The 26,019-nt window shown below is 32.4% G+C and overlaps 1 protein-coding gene across 1 annotated transcript; it reads right to left on the bottom strand.

The window, feature by feature from the left end:
- Positions 1 to 2,967: 2,967 nt before the first annotated feature.
- On the bottom strand, positions 2,968 to 23,312 carry LOC132744927 (uncharacterized). Its single transcript, XM_060733719.1, has 6 exons — positions 22,976 to 23,312; positions 18,543 to 19,040; positions 14,967 to 15,153; positions 14,300 to 14,520; positions 6,181 to 6,285; positions 2,968 to 3,902 (listed from the first exon to the last, which is right to left on the bottom strand). Exons 1-6 carry the CDS (start codon positions 23,132 to 23,134, stop codon positions 3,378 to 3,380), a joined length of 1,695 nt encoding a protein of 564 aa, XP_060589702.1. The 5' UTR covers positions 23,135 to 23,312; the 3' UTR covers positions 2,968 to 3,377.
- Between the last annotated feature and the right edge of the window lie 2,707 nt (positions 23,313 to 26,019).

Below are 26,019 nucleotides of genomic sequence, written 5' to 3'. Positions count from 1 at the left end.
TGTAAGACTCGATATCAAACCCTGTGGTGAGTAAGACAGAAACTGAACTTATGGCTAAACTTAGCTAGTAATATTTTTTTAATCAAATATACGCAGAAAATATTATAGAACAAATACTGTTAATATTTACGTATCACTTGAAGTTACGTAAAGTTTGTTGACTTCTTGAAATGTTTATATAAATTCAAAACTTATGCTCTTCTATTAGTAAATAAAATATGTAATATAATTACAATACCGTGTTGCTGTTCATCGTCTTCTTGTGAAGTATCTATATGTTTAAAAGTTAAATAATTTACTAATTTATTAATGCCGAAATGTCTTAAGAAATTTAAAGGAATTTTTGATGTTGGTTTTCTAGTTTCTAAAAGAGAAAGAATGCTGGATCTGCTTTGCACGTACTTTTGTTAATTCTTTTCACGCACCTTAAGTCGCAACTAGGGTGTCGCGTGAGTTCTAGTCAATCCGATTACAGATAAAGTTTTTTTTCCACGGGAGATGTACGTCTAATTGGCCAATCGCATGCACCGTTACAATAGCCTGGTAGTAAAAGCACAACGGGAAACATGGAGTTGCTCTCCAAAGAAAGTAGACCCAAATGTTGGCGATAGAAAACATATTTCAACGTCAAATTGATAAGCGCCCCTACGTCATGATGAATTAGTGTTGTGCAATCTTGGTTTTAGCAGGATAGTAACTGTCATGTTATAACCATTCTTGCGGCCGTTCTTGTGCGCCGCTAAGGAAAATAGTTTGTTTGGGTCAAAAATTTAAGTAGCTATGATTATTTGGCCTGCAATTACATGCAATGGTGATATCTGGATATATTTCAACGTTTTGCTACATGTATAAATATTATTTTCGTTATTACTGACTCGAGTGATTTGGTAATCACCAATTAGTTTCATATTTAAGTTGAATTGTCGTGGGTTTTCACGACTTCCGGGTTTGAGCTTAAGAAAATCATAAAGCCATCATAGAAAGTGGTTTAAGGTTATCTGGAGATAATTCAAGTTTTAATTTGCATGATTTACGTATATGCCAAATCCCGAAATTTTCTCAACCATAAACCCTAGTTCTCAAGGAAATTGATATGTTTATGTGATGAGGCTTTTAAAGATAATTAAACTGGAAGAAAATATTAAGGCATTTAAATACAAGCTTCAAGATTCTACCCTTTTGAATTGCGTTTATCAATGATAAGGTAAACCAAGTTTGAAGTTAATACATTTGCTAATTTCTGAGAAAATATGACCTAAACGCAACTTATAACAGACGCCAATGCAACAGTAGATTTTTTACTCCGTTGAACATCATGGGTCTTTTTTTTAACAGATTTGATAATTGTTCAACGTTTGAAATTGACCCCCGTTGGAAGCTGATCAACTATCGACAGGTAATATTTGAGAATAGATAAGTAATATTGCGAGATATACCTATGATCATTCAGATGAAACTGTACAGTAATATTTCTTTCAGATTTTTATTTTATTCAAGAGGACCACGACCTAATGCTACTTATTTAGTGATTGCATGTCGAATAGTGTATGCTTAGGGTTTTCAGCTATCACGTCGCCTCCTAGAATTAAAGTAACTTAAAGTCTTCTACTGGTATAACAATTCAAAATATACCACACTAGTTAAACTTAGAAATTGTATTAAGTCCGCCGTACCGAATCAATTGTTGTTAAGGGAAGTAACCGTTACGAATATTTTGTAGTCTCACTACAACGGCTGCCCTCCCAGATCAGTACTTAAAAGTTAGAGTAGCAAGATGAGTCGGTGATGTAGATGTAAAAGGTTTGTTATAATATTGTCTGGTATAAGATAGGATACCCTATAAGGATACAATATACGTAATTTGACACATGCTTTCTGTACAGGCTGCCTAAACATTTATATGTGCTTATATAGTCAATGTTGAATATGATTAACTCTACTTTTATTTCCTAAAGCATACCTTGAGTTTGTAATGCGGCAATGCAAAACTGTCAGTTTTAAAAGGCGGAGAAGATAGAAATAAAGAATAAAGATTTTTGACATGTTTTACGGCTCTTTATAAACGATTGTTTGTAAATATAAGGGCTCGGGTTATATTAAAAATAACCGTTTATGTACGACTATATAACCTGTCCAAAAAAGCTTTATAACGAATTTATGACACGGCAAACTTCCTTTTTTGTGAAAAAAAAAGAAAGAAATTACTCCATAAAATAACTGCAGCCGTGTATAAAAAATTATTGTATATAGACTGTATTATTATTTGGCAATATTGACCTGAGACTCATTAATTTTCATGAGTTTTTTTCACAAGTTTCCGTAATTAATAATGATTTACGGTAAGGATTTTAAGAATAGTAAAGATCTCAATAAATACAACTCTATGGCCTAGTGGTAAGAACGACGGAATTGTAAGCACGTGGTTGCAAGTTCAAATCCGTATGGTGTACTTCGGGATTCGAAAATTACCGACAAAAGGTCATTGAATTTTCAAATGTCTCAGGTCAATATTGACAAACAAGAAAGACAAGGCCTTGTTATGCTTATGAAATCATTTCAGAACGCCTACAGGTGCGAAAATTCTTTTTCTTTCAAACAATCTCTCTGCTACAAACAGACGTTTAACTAATACGAAATACTGTTTCAAAGTTAAATGTATTGCTAAATTGTAACTCACCGTTAACAGTTACCTTATTCTAATCAAAAGTTAACGATTGATCCGTTCTGAATGATTTTTAAATGAAAAATTTAATGCTTATTATTTTGCATGGTCATGCAATTTCCAACGTTGAAAAATATCCCCCAGGTTCAGTTCTGACCGTTTAAAATTGGCCCATATGTCATTTTCAACGGGCTTCAAATTAAATGCTACACCTGCGGCATCACCACTTCATTTTCCGAACTAAAGCTATTATAATAACAAATTTCATTGGACGACGAAGAAAGCAGGAAAGGAAATATAAAACATTTGACGGTGAAAAACTATATTTCTATAATAAACAAAGACAAATTACTGTAGGAAAAATCAGATAATAAGTCCGTGTTTTATACTGTCATAAAAATAAGTTGGTTTTCATTTTTTATAATGAAAAGGTAATGAAGCAAGTTATGAATTTCTTACATAAAAACAAATTTCTTCAAAAAAATATGTGAACGCATCAATTTGATGGATGACATTTAAATCAGAGACATTGTATTGCTTTTCTACTTTTGTGCACTCAACGATTAAAAACTTAACTATATTGTACGAATCTCTTAATAATACAGTTTAACAAAAATATCCTGCAAGTCTGTAAACAGTATTTGATTATCGTGTACAAATGGAAGTTATATATTATGTGTTTATTTGCATGCATACTTTTTACAACTCCTTATCTTTAATTAATGTCTGTTGGATCCCTGCAAGTTTTAAGTGCTGGTCTGAATGAACTGTCATAACGTACAAAGTAATTATTTCTCCTTGCATATTTACTCATATCAAAGTCAAACCAATTTTTCAAAAGTATGTTAAGAGCGGATTCATCAAATCTATGACACCCAGCTGGTTTTCGTCCGGTAAAATCGAATCTACATGCCCACTTTGCACCATTCGGAGCCAAACACGAATCTTCCATTGCGCATGCGGTGAAAACTTTCATGATATTTTCATGCACTTCCGGTGTATTATGAATAAAAATGGCGCGTATTTCAAAATGCAGTTCACGTGATAATTTTTCTATATTTGTAGGAATGAATTTGATCATGTCCGGGTGGGTGGCTGCAAACGTTGTATAGGCTGTACTCTGCCCAACTGCTAGAATACCGGTCTCGTGTGACTCGTGAATCAGTGGCGCAATCTCCTGGGTGGTTAAACGGTACCGTGGGTTGACCCATATCATATGACCAAACTCTGCGAGGGCTGTCTGTCAATACAAAAAGAAAATAATTAAGCTATATGGAGTTACGAAATTTTGGGCATGTCACACGAATGTGCTATTCTCATTGGTTGTAACTTGTATCTTGTATCCATACGAGCACGTAGGGCAGTTAAGAATACAACTTAATGCCAGATCTTATTATTCGATCTGAGTATCGGCTTGAACTGGCAAAAAAGCGTATCCTCTACAAGTAGGCGAAGCCCCTTTTATCAACCGTACTGAAGTATGCATATTGTGCTGAATAAACAGAAATTAAAGAAAGACTGTTAGTACGTTATCAACTTTAAAAAATAAATTGTCTTTTTATATTATTATTTTTTTTTTTATTTGTTGTTGTTGTTGTTGTTGTTACCCCAAGTACACAAATAAAATCATTCACTTGTACATGTACTGTTGTATACAGTAAGATAAGGAGAAAAAAGATATATTGCATATATAACTTGCATTTTAAGGTACGCCTAATGCAGAACTTCCAGTCATTAAGATGAGGAAACACAGAGCATGGGTTTAACCCTCACTTGGGAAAACTTCTTATTTGCAGATTTCTACACACCTCTTTTTTTTTGAAAAAAGCTTTACAACTAATTTAAATCTGGCTTGTAAACCTGCTTTATATCGTATAATAGCCAGCATTGTGTAAAGGTAACTATTATCACCATATAGCGATGCCTTATTGAAAAATGACCATTTCTGAATCCTATGGTGGCTGATTTGTACCATTCTTGTTTTCACCGCCATTCTAACTCGTTAATTCTTGATTTTTCTCTTGGTGGGTTCGCGGGGCGAAAACGCACTAATTCGGGGCGAAGTTTTTTTTATGTAACTTCGCCCCGCACCCCGCCGTTTTATGTCTTAAATCTCGCTCCACGCCCCCGCTAAAGTAGCGTGTTTTCATTCCGCGCCCCCGCCATCTTAACTTGTAAATTCTCGGCTGTTCGCGTGGCGGGGTCGCGGGGCGAAAACACGAATCATCCACCATAGAATCCATATGAACACAATATTTTCCTATTTCATATTTTATATATTTCATATTTCCGATACCGGTTATAATTAACATAATAGAAATGTGTCCATAGGACACAGATGTCCCCACATTCCACGGTTTTGTCAATCTATAGACGTACAGCAGAACAGTTTGACAGATGGACAGGTAAAGGAAATTCTACATGTTTCCCCCTACCCCTAAGTGGTTGGGGCATAAAATGACATCATTTTTTTCCAATGTTGATCATCTTGATGTTTCCCAATATTGGGATGAAAGAATTCCAAGTCTCAATTTCATATCTTAAAGTATGCTTAAAAGAAAATGATAACAAGCAAAACCCCAAGTTGCACAACTACACATGCTGACCATTATTCCTGTAAAGTTTCTTGACCTTATTACCTTTATTAGGCAATGCTTTATGCTAAATATAGAGGCAAAGTATTTATCCATTCCTATACCTTGGTCTACAAAAAAGCAAGTGACTCCCGGGGAGAGTCATAATCAATATAATTTATGTAGAAATCTACAAATTGATGCTCCAAGTCAAATACCCAAGTACTTGGCTTTTCAGTTTCATGCAATAACACTGAAATGTGTTTACCTATAGAAGTTTATATATAAGTTTATATAAATAAAAAAACCGGGACGGGCTAATATGGAACAAATTAAGGGGCATGATTTAAAAAAAAAATATTTATTTATTTTCATTATTATTACTTTATTAAATCTTATTTTTATTTCTCAGTGTTTGTTTTGTTGTATTTTGTGATCATACAGAATTTATATACGAATATCTAGGATATTCGTATATATTTTTCTATTATACTGCTTATTTAATGTTTGTTTATTTAAAATACTATAGCATAGTTCAGTGGTTCTAAAATTGGATTCCAATTAACAGATTTTTTTTGTATCTACATGTATAACAAAGAATATATATGAGAATTTGGTGAAACCAAATGGCAACAAAAATCCCTTTCTGAAACGAATGACTTTTTTCTTACATCTCTGAAAACAATGTCAGGTATTACTAAAATTTTCGAGTATAACTGAACTCGATTGGCTTTTCTGTAAGGGAAGAAAACAAATTCTGTATCGTATAAAAGGAATTATGATTAGTTTTATAATATACTGCAAAATAGCGAAAGTATAATTACTTATTTTGTTTAATTGTCTTTATGAACAGTTTAATGACTTTCATTATACTTTCCAATTCGAAAGAAAGATATTTTACGATGATATTTATATATATTTAAAGATATTAATCAAAAAGACCACCTGCATAACAAGGGGTTTCCAATGGAGATTGTCCAAGTCTTTAACATAGCTCGGAAAGATATCTTTCATAAAGAACCGCATCTTCACTCCACAATATGACATCAGCTGAAAAAGGAAACAAAATGTTACATTATCTTATAGTTGAAACTGAACACGTTTTCAATTATTTTGAGGACACTTCAAAAAGTTCTAGCCTGCGGGAAAAAATCATATGTTGTTTGAACGCATTTGTAGTAGCTTCAGCCGTCTGTTGTAGTTGTTGTGTATTCAAATTATGTTGGTAATTTTTTTAATTGTGTTAGTTAAAGATAATCTGTCAAATGGACGTTTAACAAAACACAGCGGAAGTTTTTATGACTTCATATAAAAGGAACGAACGTCTAGGAAATCTTTGATGACATGTCAAAAGAATTAAATGAGGATTCTCTTACATCTTTAAATGTAACTGTAAAGTTTTGTGTTGTTGATAAGTCAAAAGTAAAAGAAGGAGACAAAGATGAAAACCGACCAGTAAACGTGTAACAGATATTCATATTACAAACACCCATTACGACACACTGCACGTAATCTTTGTTTTATATTTTTACATATGTAATGTTTAAAGAAGAATATGTTCACCAAGAGAAAACTTTTGATGCGTCTTGTAACCTTCGAAAGCAATGAAACAACAATAATACATGAAAATAGCAGACTTGGTTTGATTGAGTCTGTTGATGAGAGAATGTGGAAAGGTGCAACATCTTTCACGTCCAGTAGCAGTTACTTGAACGGTTTTTTAATCTTTAGCAAAGATGCCTCAAGCCAAATCAGACATTAATGTCAAGCAGTCGAGTTAACCTTGATGCCATTAGCGCCTAAAATGCGCTAAAAGTAGTTAACATAATTTCATTTTTGAAAAATGATGGTCACTCCTTTTTCGCATTTTGAGAAACACCCTCCACCAATAACTTATTTTTTTCCCATTAACAATATCTGGAATAACAAGACATTAAAACAAAAATGAAATTCGAAACAGCAATTGTCATACATTTACCAGCAATTAATTATGTTGCCATGTGTCAAGAAGGAAATTATTAACTAGATACTCCCTATCATTTAGGATATTTGATATATCTCGTAGAATCCATATTTTACTTACATAACATAGCTTTAATGGAACATTTACGAATGATACTTCGTCATCTCATGGACACTTATTTTTACATAATCATGGTCAAGTGGTTGATATACTGTATTTAAATCTCTGGTCCTGCATCATTTTTGTGTTCCAAACCCACCAAAAATGTTAACGTATTTTATGTTTGGAAGCTATGTAAGTAACAGAAATGGCATCGACACACACTGCTATCTTATTTTACGAGGGTATAAATTAGATTGTCGAGTATTTTGATATTCTTTTTCTTTTTGGATGGTGCGGCGATTTGTCTTTACTCTTCCTTAGCTGTTATACGCCAAAAATATGCGTTATTTGTAATAACGCACAATGCGATATCTCCGATAACGCACACATTTTTAGAAAAAGTGTGCGTTATTTCAAATAAAGCAGTCATGCTAGTTCATTTGTTTCCTGTATAACCACCACTATTTTGCCTATGATAAAAAAGAGAAAGATAATAAAAAAAACACTCAGCAATCTGATTAATATTTGGGGTCTATGTCCTTCGTACAAATCAGATAGCCTCGTACTTCGATGCTCTTTCTATTACATATCATAGACAAAAGTAAAAACGTTCCCTGTCGTCACAATATGAAACCCCAGCAAAACAGTAACCAATGTACGAACATTTAAATATATTTTTGTATCGTTATCCCTTTCCCTGTCGTCACACGAAGTATACCCAAGGAAAAGAGTAGCCAAACAACGAGTATGCTCTATGTTCGGCCCCAGACTGTCAGTGTGGTAACTTGAGTGACACATTTCCAACAGCAAGATGTGATACAACATGTAATGTATCACAGTTTGGATACCTTTCTTTTGAAGATGTGTCAGGGGCAAATCGAGTATGCTCTATGTTCGGCCCCAGACGGTCAGTGTGGTGACTAGAGTGACACATTTCCAACAGAAAGATCTCAAAGCAAGCTATGATACAACATTTAATGTATCACAGTTTGGAGACCTTTCTTTTGAAGATGTGTCAGGGGCAAATCGTACGTGAGTTACTTTTTCTTTGGTGGTGGGGGTATATTGTGACGACAGGGGACGTGTTTTTATTTTTACCTTTGATACAAAAGAGAAAAAACATCAAAACACTCGGCAAGATAATATATGATCGGTCGTTCAACCTTGAGGCGTAGAACCATAATATTCCTATTGTTTGCCCATTCATAAAAAAATAATGAATTTGATCAGTTTCTATTTAACGATAAAGGAAATACATTTAAGATTATAAAGGTTGCTAACGGGATACATGAGAGTGATAACATGTACATTAAAATGATATCTCTGCTCTACCGCTGAGATTTTTTCATGAAATAATATAAGAATAATTCTGACAAAAGGGTAAAATTCACCAAGTCTTTCTTTCTTTTTTTTTTTCCTTTCTTTTTTTAGGATTCAAGGGTGTTTCTGTATTAATCACGCTAAGCTTTCAGGCGGTGAATTGTTTCTGAAACTTGCAAGTCTAACTGTTTAGTGATATATTAATGACTTCTAGTGTTTTAAGTACGTCAGAGTGTTTAGAAATCAATTTTCTAGTCAGTCGGGATTCTAGTCTGCTGGAATTATGGAATTAATAAGTAGCATATACATGTATATACATGTACACCTGCAAATATGTTAACCATACTCGTTTACGACAAGACCACAACGGAAATTTTGAATTTTATATGGGCAATGATACGAACTACCTGTACTTAACATACAACAACTGGAACAAGCCCTGCACCAAGAATGACACAATTTACCTCAAAATCGTATTAGACGCCTTAGAAGGTTTGAGGCTATCATCCGGGCACGTGGCGGTTACACATTTTATTTCAAATTTGGCTACATAATGTCATTTTAGCTTACGTAATCGTCAACAATTAACAAAAATATCCACAAGTTTTGTAAACGCTCCAACACCATACTTTTAAACACTTACATTTTTTGGTAAAAAAACAACACATTTGCTTATGCTTCAATAATTTGGTTAAGAATAAACTAAACTCATAAATTTACTGGTTTATGATTACTAAATTGGTATCGCTACTTATCAAATTACTATTTCTTAGCTCAATTAAGTCGTCATCTCATGACAGTGCTTTCAATCACAACCAATTTGAAATTTCTCGGGGTGTGCTTAACTTATTTCCAGGTGTATATTAAACAACCAATATCCACATACAGAAGAAGACACAAGAAAGCATCGAACAAACACGGGGCAGAAACTGCGGAAGACAAAAAAGGCTAATCGTGGTTTGGTTTCGGGAGTGGGGAACAAAAATCCAGAACTATCTCAAAAGATAACAATTGAATCCGTAAAGGTTTAATAAAATACGGAGGAGAGGTCATAACAGTTGTGTCACAGAAACAACCAAGAAACTTAAAACCCGACTTGTTTTTGTGTTCATTTCTATTAAACTTGCATGGTATCGATATATTTTGCATCTGAATTGTTTCAGAAACTGTGTATCATGGTAACCAATGATCGTTTCTTGTTAATTTCATCTCGAATAACCTTATAATGCTTAGAACATTATAATCTTGCTTTTAAGGCCTTTTTTATCGAGACTGCCAAGAAACGTACCTGCAGACAGTAACTAGCCAGTATATTTTTGTGTTTATTTTAATTAAAACATATGTGTCTAAAAGACCTATATTTGGAAATAAAAATGATTCTATTTTTAATGGTTCATATGTGTGCAGAAGGTAGAGTGGATAGACACCAGACTGGTTCTCTACTTTATATTTAGATTATTTGGCAGAAGTATTGGTTCAGAAAACTGTTTGTTCAGATATCTAGTGAATGTGTTGTATTCATTTCCTTTATGGTAACCTTATGTCTTGTACAATGTGATTAAGATATTTAACATTTTTTGTTAGGATGAAGGGCTGCTGGCACAATTAGAACATCGTGACAATTATTCATTATAATGCAGATTGAAAACAGTTATAGAGGCATCCGTAGCGATCATAGAATGAATTGTCAACCAGTTATAACCAAATCCGGAAAATTGTCCACAGACTTTCAGTATAAAACTGAAACCGTATGTAAAATAACAGAACAGCTGCAATGTGAAGACTCCTTGCAGAACAAAATAGATAAAACCAATATAACAGAAGTTAATAAAACAGTAAAAAGCTCTTATAGCAGGATTTACGATAGTGGTTCTTCACCGATGAAACTTTCAGATGAATAGATGTTTGCTGGACATATGCGTTTTACTTGATTTGTTTTTTAAAATAATTAAAGCATATTGCCTGGCAACCAAATTTGGACAAAGTCTTGTGTTTTGTCATCGAAGGAAGTGATTAACATAATATAAACCACAGAGATAATTATATTTAAAGAAAATGGAACAAAACTCATCGTTATTGAACAATTACAGTGACCGTAATAGTGATGTAAAAATTGGTTTGGTCGCTCTAGTCCCTCATTCGTGTCGAATTATTCTCATAACTTTTATGACAATAGTCTTTTTCACAGGATTGCCTGGGAATATCATCGTGCTTTTGGTTCAAATAAGAATAAGGCACAAAACGTCTACTGACTGGCTCGTTATATTCTTGGCAGTTTTCGATGTCATTTCTGTAACAGTTACCATACCGATATTTTTGACTGTGACAAGAGAGTGGTGGCCGGAGATAGGATCAACGTTTGGATGTAGGTTACATTATTTTGTTCTACATTTAACATTCACTGCATCGACGATATTGTTTACATATATTGCCTTAGATAGACTATGGAAGACAAAATCGGCACGTATACAGTTTTCTCCATCGAATGCATTAAATGGTGCGATTATTGCGCTCTGTCTGTCCATCGTGTTAGGGATAATGGCGGCATTCAGCGTTAAGGATAATATTCTTGGTCATTGTATTTACGACTCGTCGAAAAAGACGCTACAACAAGTTCTGTACACAATTATTTTAACAATTGTTGTTGTTTCTAGCTGCATTATGTTTTATTCATACATTCGGATTTTTATATTTCTAAAATATAGAATGAGAGTGCATCCAATTTTTCATATTTCTACGATATCTGATCAAGACGGAAGACATATTTCTGCTTCCTTTCAAGCAAATACGTATGGTAAAGCTGTAAAAACCACAAAGTTAATGTGTCTCGTCACGGCAGTTTTTATTGTTTCTGCAATTATCCCGGCATTTGCTGTTATCATTTTAATCGGTATGGACTCTAGAAACAACGTTAACGATAGGATAACAATCTTTTTCCTGACTAGATTATACCTGATTAACAATTGTACTAATCCATATTTCTATTTATGGCTTAATGAAGCATTCAGAAAGAGAACTCTCATTTTTCTTAAAAGTTTTCTTTTTATTTGTTAATGTATCATCTTTACTACATTGATTATTTCTTTGACATGCTTTAATTTATAGAGGATATTGAATGAGTGTAAGTTCAATACTGAATTTATTGCACGAGTTGAATAAAATTATATTATGCGAGCCTCTGGCGAGCATAATATTATTTTATTCAACGAGTGCAATATATCCAGTATTGAACTTACACGAATTTGATATTCTATTTATCACATACCCAAAATAAAGACCGTTTAAAGTGAAATAAGAGTCATTTTTCATTGACGCGCCTATAGTGTAACGCTAACATTTAGCGCGTCTTTACACTATGTTTGTATGACGCTAATGACGTCACGTCAAAATATATGCACGGCCGTGCAATACCATATTTACGGAGTCGCAAAATCGGCACGGGTGTGTGATAAAACTTGTTATTAAAACTCTTGTACATTTTATTAAACGTTTTAAATAGGACCATATGAGATAAGAATTCAAACACTAATATTACCCTAATTCGAAATATTTATAAACTTAGTCTGAAGTCAATGATAATCGAATGTGATTAAAAGAATACATACTTTTCTACACAGGATATGAAGTTATACTATTTATGATTGTTGAAAAATGTGTTCGTATTATGATTACAACAGAGATCATTCTCGACTTTTACAAAGTACACAGTCGCCATTACAAAAAGTTGTCATATTCGTAACGAGAAGCCTTCTCGATTACCTGAATTGATTAAAAAAATGTTTCCAAGTTTCCGTTCAAGAAATTGATACTTGCTCGGAATCATCGCTTTAGTTAAAAAAAAACGCGTATTCTTCTATTTAATTAGATATTTTTATGCATGCGAGTTAAATAAGAAAAGGCACGTTTTTATGAACACTCTTGAGAAAATTTATCACAAAAATGAGGGAAAACAGAAAGGTAATAAAGCCTTTTAAGATTTTTGTATTCGCTGGTTAAAGCTTTATACTTTTTTGAAAAAATTGTGTTGCTATACAAGATATGTTGTACGTTTAATGTAATTTTATGTAATTTACATATAATAATTACATGTATATGAAATCATAAAAATTAATATTAATCATATTTTTAACAATATTTTAGTTCCTTATTAGCTGATATAAAAAAGGGCTGAAGACAATGTATATGCATCATAAAAGAATAACAATAATGTAGTTTTTTCCTAAAACATTTTTCTGGAAATAAAAATTTAGTGTATAAAGAGTCCGACAAAAACAATATAATTCAGTATTTAATTGAGAATGTCTCAGTAGAATAATATCATGACGTTAAATTTCAAAATCTGATATGTATCAGATCTGATATATCAGCTCTGATATCTAAATTCTAATCAATCCGCGTTTGTAGGATTCAATGTAATTATTGTATTTATTAATATGAGCACTAATGTGCTTGCTTCATTACACTTGATTCCTTTATAACATACTTTAAAAAATAACAAATGACACAGCATAATGTCCTGATAATATATTTGTTTATTTTACATCTGGAAATGATGTTTTCCCTATAAAAGCTTTTTTGCGTGACATGGATTTGCGTCGTTATAAGTGGAGACACCTAATTAATTTTTTTTCATATACTGATGTACATAAAACTAAGAGATTTCTATCATACGACGAAGAAACATTCATTCAACAAAAAAGCTTGTTACTCTATATAAATAGCACATGTATTAATGTAAAACGCATTTTAAAAAAGGTTCAAAAGAAATAGCTAATATGCTGTTATTACTTATCAGAAAAACAATAAAGAAATGGTTATTTTGCATAAAAAAGTGTTACAATGTAATTGTGTAATTGTTCCACGGAAGTTCAAGATTTAAATGTTTTCTTAAAACTATGGCACTTTCTGCGCAAAAATGTTATATATATCAGAGTGATAATACGCTCTATAATGAAAAAAGAACAAATATATTTATATAAGATGTTCAGAAGGTGTTCTAGTTGCATTGTTTTAAAGGGTGCATGGCTCCGGAAGAAAATTAAACTGGAGAAAATAAGAATAAAATTTGTCATTTTAATACAGTTCCATTACATTAATTCATAAACAATTATAATTAATAATTATAATCATAATTAACGTTTTTAAGAAGTCAACACAAAATATTTGACACATGCACATTTCATTGAACCTCTATTATATATGGATATTTTTATGAAAATATTTATTTCTTACATTTTTCAATAATCTTAGTTATTTCGTGTAAATTATTTATTAAAAACTTTAAATAGAAGGATTATATCGCTATAAGACCTGATCACCATCTCAAATTTTGTCTCTTTCAATTGTTATGCAACATATCGTTAGTAATAATATTATCAAAACATTTAGAAGGTAAAATAATAAAAAGGTTTTGTTTAAGAAACTGCTAAAATTTAGGAAATGTTGAGTAAAGAAGCTTCTCGCAATCGTCTTTTGACTTTGCGGTGAACAGAGCGTCTAGCGTCTAAATAGCGCGGTTACAAAAGAACTTACAAAAATATACCTAAATATACCAATAAATATACACCTACAAAATTAATAATAATGATAATGCAATATCAAACAACAGAACAAAAATGATAAAGGAACACTGATATTTAGGTTAACTATAATCTATATGTTTGAATAATGAGTCCTTACCTTTCGCTTAGTATCTTTGTCAAGGTCTAGGTCATATACGTATATTTTCCTGCCTGGAAAAAATTCTTGAACAGAAGCAATGAGTTGTATAACTTCTTTTACAGTTGTCGCCCTTACAGCTGTAACAAAGGGAGGAAACTCATGGTCATCGTCTTGTTTTAGAGCATCGCGGCGAGCCTTTTCGTTCATAATTTGAATTTGATGTGGGTTCAGTTTATTTCCTGAAACGATAAGTCATTTGTAACTTTAATAGTATTATGTAAAGTCAGTATTAATAGGAGAGAAAAAATCTCATTTCGTTTTGCATTCATATATTACTTATGAACACTTAAGTCTTTTAAAGATATATTTAGCAACAAAACAAAAGCAACAAAATAATTCAGAATAACATGCTCTAACATCAGAATAAGCAGGAAAAACGATATGGCTTAAATCCAAAATAAAGATTACTGTAAATAATGATCTTCTGACCCCAATATAAGACTAGAAGTAAATGTTGTGCTCTATAAGACCAATCACCCTGTGAAGTATTAAGGGTCAGAGGTTAAGGGACAATGGGAGACGAATTTGAAACTGAAGCTGACGATGACCTTAAACATTTAACAACCGGCTAGAATATTTAACGCAATAAATCTCATGACTAAAGTAAGGAGAAGATTTTACATACCTATGTTTCTCACAGCATAATGAAACTCTTCTTTCTTCTGGAAAACTTGCTGTATTTCTGGAACGTGTACGTTTTCCATGTGATCAACGTTTTTGGCAATATCAGGTTGTACAACTTCTTGAACGTTGTCGTCTGCGCCAACGTCATTTTCCTTTTGTACTTCTTCAGCCGCCTCGTGTATAGCATCCTGTAGATACATTCATATATTTTACATACCTCCACATTTGGCAGAGGTCTCTTGATCTCAGATAGCCCTTTATTAAGATTAAGAAACCCCGCATGGAAATTTATCTAATGTCAATATCTACTTGTGTATATGAAAGGTTAAGAGGATATTTATTATAGATTTCACAGAGTGAACACTAGATGCAATAATATTTTCACGACTGTCGTAGCCACAAAAGAAAATATAACAGCTAGTTTTAAACAAGTGAAATATATTTTGATCTTACATGAGCTCTCCTTCATCAAATCATAACATCACCATTAGATATAGAAAAAAATCATCTATAACTTATTTATTCATTTTATGTGATGTTGTTGTTGTTTTTGTTTTTGTTGTTTTTGTTATTGTTATTGTTGTTATATTTTGAAAATGAATTGTGCAAATATTTTAAGTGTTGCTCGTTGTTGATGACATATCGACATTTTACTTATAACGAAGTGAATTTCTCACAAGTTTTTTTAATATCTGAGATGCATCCGCATTGAATTATAAACCGGCTACTATGAAGTTTATATTACATACATACATGTATTTAATTGTTGCTGAATTGCGTTATTTTGTTTTCTTTTGCTTGTTTCTTTTTTATTAAATTCATGTTGGCACATCGACCTTTAAAAAAACTTCTAACTACATCGACTGTATTTAAGGTATCAATTACATACTATGTGCTTTTATATTACCATGATTGTGAAATAGTTATCTTTATTTGGCCTTAAAGTATCATATTCGAGTATCTTATTTTATAATAAATAACTTAATAGCAAATGATGCATATATATATATGCGTAGCTATGGTAATCTGTTAAGAAATGTATATTTATAGATATTTCTGTTCACTTGACTTCTGAATTCTTATCATACATGTATACCTGCTAGAATTACAAGAGCTGTCGAAGGAGACTACACGTTCGACAAATTAAATACTGGACACAGTAAAGAAAGACGTAACTATGAAAAATTGTCAGTTATGATTAAAATTCATTTCTGTGTCAGTTATCAAGAAAGCATTCAAATGTTCAATATTTTTGCACCGTATGATAGGCATATGACTATGTCTATAAAAATTAAACAAACATTTCTATGTTGTAATGGAAAGGACATCAAATTGAGACCTGAAGCCAATCTCTTCAGTAACAAAAATGATAAGAACAAAAAGTATTTAAAGTTTTTTAAGTAAAATTATATGTACAAACGAATAACTCTTGAAATAAAGATGCTAATTTTATGCACCATGTCAGAAATGACAAAGAACAATTATCATAACCGTTTATAATAACAATAATGATACTTAAAAAATTATAACAATTTTCAAATAAATTCCAAGTTCAATGATAAAGTGGAATACAGAAGCTTAAAAGTTATGAATCTAATCACATGACAACAAACATATTTTTGAAGCCCTGGAGAAATGAAAAAGTTACATAAAAACAGGCAAATTGTTAGTTTAAGGGAAAGATAATTCTTTTAATATTGACGCTAGTTATATGAACCTTGTCATGTTTTTATGATATGGGACTGGATGTGAAACTTAAATATAAAGTTTCAAGTAAATCATTTAAAAAAGTAAAAAGAAATTTTTTTAGAAAAAAGTTCAAAAGAGGTAAGAATTCTGGAAATATTCATGCTAGAGTTATGAATCTGTTCACACATGATGTGTCTGATGATAAGAAACAAATACTTGAGGTTTGAAAAAGATTATTTAAAAAGTTATTTTTAAACAAAAATTCTAAGTTAAAGGGGGATAATTCTTGAAAAAATGTGTGCTAGAATTATGAATCTTGTCAAACATGTCATATGTTGATGATAAAGAATATATATTTGAAGTTTGAAAAAGATACCTCAAGAGATAAGGAAGGTGTAGTAAAATAATAAGATTTTTTAAGAAAAAAATTATGGAAAAAATCACGGGAAGATAATTCTGGAAAATTGGTGCTAGAGTTAAAAACCTTGTAACATATGTGGTTGATGATAAGGGACATATATATGAAGTTTATAACTGATCCCTTATGAAGTAAAAAAGTTAGAGAAAAATAAAAAAGACGACAAACACGTGAAAACATTTAACAGTGAATTCGAGATAAATCAATGACAACACGATATTGTGATGTTACAACAGTTACTAGCACATGTTCGTAAAATACAAAAATATCTGAGCTTTTTCTCGTCCCTAGTCCCAGTAAGCCTTGAAATGCTATAACATATATTTCTCAAAAAAAATATTTTTATGTATAGTTACAGTTTTGAAAAAAGTTACTCATTGACCATATATATGAGCCATCGTTAAGCAATTTACATTCTAGCAATCAGTACAGTTACATAATGACTTAGTATTGTGTTCAGACGTCAAAATACTGCTTAAGTGTTTTTTTTAATGCGCTTAAATTTTTTTAGGTCGCCGCCAAAAAGCCCATATGGGCGACCGTACACTCAAGTCGGGCCATCCTAAAGCGTCCGCCGAGATTTTTCGTCGATTTTTTCCAGCTTTAAAATAAGGTGGAGGAAGACCCAGGTGCCCTCCGGGCATTATTTCAGGCACGAGCGGGCACCTGGATAGAAACCACCGACCTTCCGTAAGCCAGCTGGATGGCTTCCTCACATGAAATATTTCGACCCGAGTGAGGATCGAACCTACAGCGGTGAGGGACCTGTGATCTCAAGTCAGCGACCTTAACCACTCGGCCACGGAGGCCCCTACTGCTTAAGTTACATTTTACTACCCTTATGATAAACAATATTCAGCGCTATTTTTTCAGGTGATAAACATATTATACCGGTATGATCGTAATCCATAAATACAAGATGATTAAACAAATGTTTGCCTGGTCTACAGAATAAAATAGAGGATCAATGTGCTTTTAAATGTTTTTATATGATGATTGCAAGATATGCTGAGAAGATTTTACTGTTTACTTCTCAAATTATTTTATTTTGTCAACAACAACAACAATCACTTTTATTAGAAGCCACGTCACAATAGTAACAATATGACTGATTAACATAAAATAAAGAGTGGGTAACATGATACGTAATACAAATTCTACTTTAAACTTTATTTTCATCACATGGGGACAGTTATTATATTGTCAAAACTGCTGAAATGTTGTTTATGTTTCCAAATATACATTGTCGTCGTCGTCGTCGTCGTTGTTGTTGTTGTTGTGTTTGTTTGTTTGTTTGTTTTCATTTTCGATTGACCGATCAAATATAAAACCGATGGCTTTACTGCAGTAAAAAGCTCACAAGAACACTATCAAAGTTTGTTTGTGTTTTCTTTTATATTAGTGGCATCTTTTAAATGTAATGTTCGTGTTTTCTATAAGAAGTAATTTGTTTAAAATGGTGTCACTTACCTTAAACGCTTCCGCTAAACGCTCCTCAATTTCTTTCTCAACTTCAAGTTCTTCTTTTTCCTTCTCTTCGTCTTCTTCTACGTCAAACATTTCATCATCATTTTCTTCTTCAAGAATGTCAGCATTTTTGTTGTCGTAAAATACATCTTTGTTATTGAATCCCTTAGTACCCTTGTCAACGACGTTGTTTAAATCATTTTCGCCGTTGTTTTGCCAATCTTGCTTTTCATTAATTTCACCTTGACCGTTTTTAACTTTGTCTAAAACATCTTTATAATCTTTGAACACATCATGTTTCTCATTTTCAACTTTGTTTACTTTTTCTTCTTGCTGGTGTTGGATCTCTTCAAACACTCGCTTTATTTCTTGTTTGACACGTCTATCTATTTCTCCTCTGACGATTTCATCATCATTTTCGTTGTCAAGCGGATCAAGTGCAGTTTGTTTATTTCGTTCTTTGTCCTGTCGGAAGTCTTTTTCGGCTTTAGAATTTGATTCCTGTACGGAGTAGAGTAATAATTAAACCTATGAAATAATACTTTGAATTTCTCATTTACGATTGGAAATTCACATGGATCCAATTACACGTAGAAGTTAGAAATCAGAAATGTACATACATGAAGGAAGTCATTTATTTTTATAAGTTCCTAATACATCTAGCAGTTGTTTGTTCATCACACAAATCTAACTTATAATCAAAATAGAAGAATATGCATTCTGAGAGTAAGTGTTATAATAATGTTTTAATTGCACTCTTAGCTCTAATAGGGAGAGCATCAGCAACGGGATCCTTGCGTCGACGGTTCGATTCTCGGGCGAGTTGAAAATTTCTCTACAACAAGTGATCTTTGATCTTGAGTCTTATGGTAATTTGTCAACATAGAAACAAATCTCATGTTTGATTGCTATTCATGTCATAAATAGCTTATATTTTTCTAAAGACAGGCGATTTTATCACTTTTTTTAGTAAATTTTAGTAAATGCCAACACGTATCTACGAAAGCCTAATAGTGTCAAATGAAATAAAAAATAAAAATACAAAGGCGTTATAACGCGAATAAAGGCGTTATTACGCGAATCAAAAGGCGTAATAACGCGAATAAAGGCGTTATAACGCGAATCAAAAAGGCGTAATTACGCAAATCAAAAGGCGTAATAACGCGAAAAAAAGGCGTAACAATGCAAATAAAGGCGTAGCAACGCGAATAAAGGCGTTATAACGCGAATCAAAAGGCGTAATAACGCGAATCAAAAGGCGTAATAACGCGAATAAAGGCGTAATAACGCGAATCAAAAGGCGTAATAACGCGAATAAAGGCGTTATAACGCGAAATGAAAGGCGTAATAACGCAAAACAAAAGGCGTAGTAACGCGAATAAAGGCGTTGTAACGCGAACCAAAAGGCGTACTAACGCCAATTAAAACGAATTATAATGCCAATTTAATACTATATTTATACTAATCAAATGGCCTGGTAACGTAAGAAAGCAAGACCAATATTGATCTGAATTTATTCCTCAAGATATAAACTCGTATAGAATAATATAATATATATTTACAATAACTAACATTCCATTTGCGCAGTTATAATGCAAACTATTTGTCATAAACTAATGAAGACTCTTTAATATTTGCCAATTTAAGGTGTCTGGGTGCCTTATAGGTCCATTGGACTGGACGTAAATACAGTTAATCTGAATTCTGTATCATATATTGCTTTTACACATGTCACTATAGTAAAATGAATTTCTTTTCTTTTCTTATCTTATCTTATCTTATATGTGCGTCATATGTTCAATTATCTTCGGATATATCCTATTTGATTACCTTATAACATCTAGTATCTTCTAATTATGTGAATGCCATTCCTAATTAAGCTATAGGTAATATGCTATAGGTAACAAGATTTGGGAAAACGTAAGGTATAAGTTAGTCACATTAGGGTGATTATTGATAAGTATGTTTAAATGGGGAATAGAGTTTCAGTCAAGTCACAATTATAGGAGACATTCCCTTCTTTGTCTATGTAGAAAAGTATCTATAGTTGGGTGAATCTTAACCTTTAATCTGACGAAAGCATTTCCTAATAAAAGATTTAAAAAATCAGACTGTGTCCTTAGGACGTATCCGTACAGAATTGAAAATAAAACGTACGTCTTGATCGATTTATTTATATATCAAATTGTTCTTCCTATCTTACATTACTAGGCCACGGTTTGGAATTTATATGGTATTAAATTAGCGTTATAACGCCTTTTGTTTTGCGTTATTATGCCTTTGGTTCGCGTTATTACGCCTTTTGATTCGCGTTATAACGCCTTTATTCACGTTATTACGCCTTTTGATTCGCGTTATAACGCCTTTATTCGCGTTAGTACGCCTTTTGATTCGCGTTATAACGCCATTATTCGCGTAATTACGCCTTTTGATTCGCGTTAAAACGCGAATAAAGGCGTTACTACGCCTTTTGATTCGCGTTATAACGCCTTTATTCGCGTTATTACGCCTTTTGATTCGCGTTATAACGCCTTTATTCGCGTAATTACGCCTTTTGTTTCGCGTTATAACGCGAATAAAGGCGTTACTACGCCTTTTGTTTCGCGTTATAACGCCTTAATTCGCGTTATTACGCCTTTTGATTCGCGTTATAACGCCTTTATTCGCATTATAACGCCTTTTGATTCGCGTTATAACGCGAATAAAGGCGTTACTACGCCTTTTGTTTCGCGTTATAACGCCTTTATTCGCGTTATTTACGCCTTTTGATTCGCGTTATAACGCCTTTATTCGCGTTAGTACGCCTTTTGATTCGCGTAATTACGCCTTTGGATTCGCGTTATAACGCGAAACAAAAGGCGTAATTACGCGAATCAAAAGGCGTAATAACGCGAATAAATGCGTTATAACGCGAATCAAAAGGCGTAATAACGCGAACCAAAAGGCGTAATAACGCGAATCAAAAGGCGTAATAACGCGAATAAATGCGTTATAACGCGAATCAAAAGGCGTAATAACGCGAACCAAAAGGCGTAATAACGCAAAACAAAAGGCGTTATAACGCTAATTTAATACCATATAAATTCCAAACAGTGGCCTATTAATTTATGGAAGGAAGAACAATGTTGATTTAAATGAATTGATCTAGATGTACGTTTTATTATATGCCCGAAATAATTTCGGACATATTATGTTATACCCACTGGCGTCCGTACATCCCAGCAAACATTTTGGGTTTAGGGGCTATATAACAGTAAAGAGAACAAAAGAGAACAATAGGTACAATCCGTGATCAAAGGGTTTATGGGCTAGTAGCCCTTAAGAGAACAAAGAAAATAACAAAGAAAATAGCCCCTAAACCCAAAATGTTGGAACGTGCGTCCGTCCGTCTGTATGTCTGTCTGTCCGTCCGTCCGTAAGCAATTTGGTTTCGGGAGCATAACTTAAGTTCCATTTGGCCCACAATATTCAAACTTCATAGGAGGATTGTTATTTGAAGGAGGTAATACTTTATAACCTATAAGTCACCAAGTCATCTTATATTGGCAAATATTAAAGAGTCTTTATTAGTTTATGACAAATAGTTTGCATAATTACTGTGCAAATGGAATGAAAGTTATTGTAAATGTATATTGTATTATTGTAAACGAGTTTATATCTTAAGCAATAAATTCAGATCAATATTGGTCTTCCTTTCTCGCGAATTTGATTAGTATAAATATGGTATTAAATTGGCATTATAATGTGTTTTAATTTGCGTTATTACGCCTTTTGGTTCGCGTTACTACGCCTTTATTCGCGTTACTACGCCTTTTGATTTGCGTTATTACGCCTTTATTCGCGTTATTACGCCCTTTGATTCGCGTTATTACGCCTTTATTCGCGTTATTACGCCCTTTTTATTCGCATTATAACGCCTTTATTCGCGTTACTACGCATTTTGATTCGCGTTATAACGTGAATAAAGGCGTTACTACGCCTTTTGATTCGCGTTATAACGCCTTTATTCGCGTTATTACGCCTTTTGAGTCGCGTTATAACGCCTTTTGATTCGCGTTGCTACGCCTTTATTCGCGTTATTACGCCTTTTGATTTGCGTTGCTACGCCTTTATTCGCGTTCTTACGCCTTTTGATTCGCGTAATAATGCCTTTATTCGCGTTATAACGCCTTTGCATTTTTATTTTTTATTTCATTTGACACTATTAGGCTTTCGTACGTATCAGACAAAAATGTGACTAGAATAAATCTTTAATAATTTTGAAGTGATGAAAATTATATACATAATTATTTCAATTTCTGACAAATAAAGCTCACTAACATGCCACAACAAAACGGTTGTTTTGTAACCGCATTATGCGTTTCAGGGATAAATTTAGTTAATTCATAAAATAAACCAAATGAAATATAAGTATAAAAAAGTTTTTCTTTACTTACCTTTTGATATACAGAATAAACAATATAAACTATTACTAGCAACACAACATATTTGACAGAATTTGACATTGTAAGTTTCCTCATTCTAGCTACGGGTAAAATATGCGATCCAAATTCCACAGTATCACCGTAATATCCACGTGTCCGTTTTCTCTGCATTATTTTGCTTTAATATTTGATTTTAATCTAAATTTGACCTGTCACGTGGTTTTATAAGGGAACATTTCTTCTCAACAAAGTTTTTGAGTGGATTGACTCGAGTTCGATTCTATGGATGTTTGATATATGCATATTATGTCGAGGATTTAACGTGGCATAATCAACTGATGTGACAGCTGTTGATAATTATAAATAAGCAGCTAATATTTCCCCCCTTCTATTTACCCTACCTTTACGGTCAATATATAGATAATACAATCTCGTATTTACACCAAAACAGAACATTAAGCATGCTTTAGGTTTGTTGAACAATTACACACGCAAATAATGCAGTACAATATTGAATGTTAAAAAAGTAGCAAATTTTTTTTTAAATTTTAATAAGAAATCAAAGAAAAAATGAGCAAATAAATTCTCCAATAATACTATATAACAAGAAAATTCATTCGCTTAGACATTTTAGTATCTAAAATTAAATAAAAAAAATCCTTGAAAGTTAAAGATATCCCCCCTTCCAAAAAATAAAATAAAATAAAGAAAGAAAAAACATAAATTTGATTGCCAATGTAAATATTATAGTCATACACTAATATTGTGCGTTACGATATTGAAGTATTTCTGAAATATCTGAAACTGAATATCTAATATTATTGTACGAGCGTATTCATTTTGTTTATTTTAAATTTTTCTCTTTTTTAATATTTTCCATTTTATCTTATAATTGCAAAGTGTAGCTAGCGTTTTTTCATTTATTTATTTATTTTTATTTATTTATTTATTTATTTATCTATTTATTTATTTATTTATCTACCTATCTATTTATCTATTATACATCTATTCTTTATTTATTTACTTTATTTTTTTTTTATCATTTTGGTGGGGGTGGTTGGGGGTATTAGTGTTTGCTGTTGTTGTTGTTTCTTTTTTAGGAGAAAAAGTGGGATCAAAAGAACATTTTTTCTGCCGATGGATATGATATTACATGTAGTACGAAAGAATTGTTATAACTGATAATATTTATGATTTAGGTGACAGATTTTTACGAATTTTATAATGTTTTGCTCATTCCCTGTAAATCTAAGGGTTCAAACAAACTTTTACCGTTATATACTAGTAGCTTCGCGGCGCAATACCGCCTACAATAGGGTTTTCAACGATATATAAATCAAATTATGTTTTTACCCGCGGATGAGTTTTCTTTTGGGGGGAGGACACATAAGTCGAGTTCCAGATAATATCAATAACTAGATTACTCTTAAAAAGTTGTAGACATCACATCTATGTATGATGAAATCACAAATTAACGATCTGTAAATAACTAAAGCATCATTCATACAAAAAGTACCAGAAATCTATTGAACGTGTAATTAAATATATAGGCAACAGCTGTGGACGGTTTTCTTAAATTGATTATACAGGAAGACCCTCTAATAATAAGTACACACATATGTTATTAGACAAAATTTATTAACACTTCTACTGAAAATTTGGTTATCTTTTCAAATTAACGTCTTTGATAGTCTGTATTAAGTAGACGTTTGAGTCTTTGCATCCACAACACTTGACTCAAACGTCTAGATGATAAAGACTAAAACTTTGATGTCGCGGGCAACACATTAAGCCAATACTATGGTGGCTGATTTGGTACAATTTGCGCGTTGCGTTGTCGATAGCGACAACACAACTTATATAGTCATCGCATTTTTGTCCTGTTGCTAACGAAACGCGTTGTCGTGCGGCGCGTTGTCGCGCTGTCTCCCTGTCGCTTGGCTTATACATATACAAATAGCCAATCCTTCGCAACAACACACCGCACGACAACACGCCATTTAGTGTGTTTCGTTAGCGACAGAACGTCAAGACGACAGTGCGACAACGTGCCGTTTTGATTTAAAAATATTTAAATAAAGATTACCATAGCTTATGGAAATTATTTGATAAATACAAATTATTAAATTATGGAAATGAACAAATGTTTGAATGTAACATTTCAAAACAAGATGCTGATAATCTATTTCCACACAAAAGTTTTATAAATAATATGCTTAACGCATTGTTTGAAATTAAATGTACATGTTTAACAAAAAAATCTCTTATAAAGATACTATTTGGAATAACTCGGATATAAAAATAGATTGTAAATTATATGAAAATTGGTTAAACAAAGGAAAACAATTCATAGAACACTTATATCATTATAAAACGGGAAAGTTTTATTAATTCGAAGAATTTAAATATTTGTATGACATCAATAAAACAGATTTCTCCTTATTGGAAATATACCTGACACTCTTAGCAACAAGCTAAAAAATACTTCAATAAAAAATGTTTCCCTGCAACACCTTTCATACAAATGTAATACAATCCAAATCTGTTAATAAACCTTTATATGATATGCAAATGGAAAATGTCAAGGAAAAAAAAGTAATGAAACTAAATGGGAAGAAAATATACAAAACCATATTGACTGGAAAACAGATATATCAACTGCCTTGAAAAAAAAACAAAGAAATTTCCAGTATAAATTCATACAACTAATACATTTCTTTTCAAATGCAAACTGTCTGACACAAATTTGTGCGATTTTTGTCATAATAGCATTGAAAATATTGGACCTTCTATTCTGAAAATGTACAAAAATACCAACTATTTTGTGAAAGCTACGCATGTGGCTAAGCTCAATTGGAATTATATTTAATCTTTCGAAAGAAATAAAATTCTTTGGAGAACTTAAAGTTAATCTGCATACTGTAATTTTAAAGAAATAGTGGCATTACATTTTATTATTTCTTTCTCTCAATATAATATTTTATGGGGGTCATTTTAACAGGTTGCTGCAATGGTACTTTTATTGAAATTAGCCCATTTTAGTCAGAATCGCGTCA

This window comes from Ruditapes philippinarum, unplaced genomic scaffold (genome assembly GCF_026571515.1).
Source record: "Ruditapes philippinarum isolate M1 unplaced genomic scaffold, ASM2657151v2 ctg1413_1_1_1_1, whole genome shotgun sequence".
NCBI lineage: Eukaryota > Metazoa > Mollusca > Bivalvia > Venerida > Veneridae > Ruditapes > Ruditapes philippinarum.
Note: the sequence above shows the minus strand (reverse complement) of the source record. Positions and strands in the feature narration are given on the sequence as shown.

Excerpts from the sequence above, each read along its gene's own strand:
- LOC132744927 (XM_060733719.1), bottom strand. The coding sequence starts at position 23,134 with ATGCAGAGAAAACGGACACGTGGATATTACGGTGATACTGTGGAATTT. Across the intron at positions 15,154-18,542 it reads GTTTAGCGGAAGCGTTTAAG|GATGCTATACACGAGGCGGC; the intron begins GTAAGTGACACC and ends ATGTATCTACAG. Across the intron at positions 3,903-6,180 it reads GGAAACCCCTTGTTATGCAG|ACAGCCCTCGCAGAGTTTGG; the intron begins GTGGTCTTTTTG and ends TTGTATTGACAG.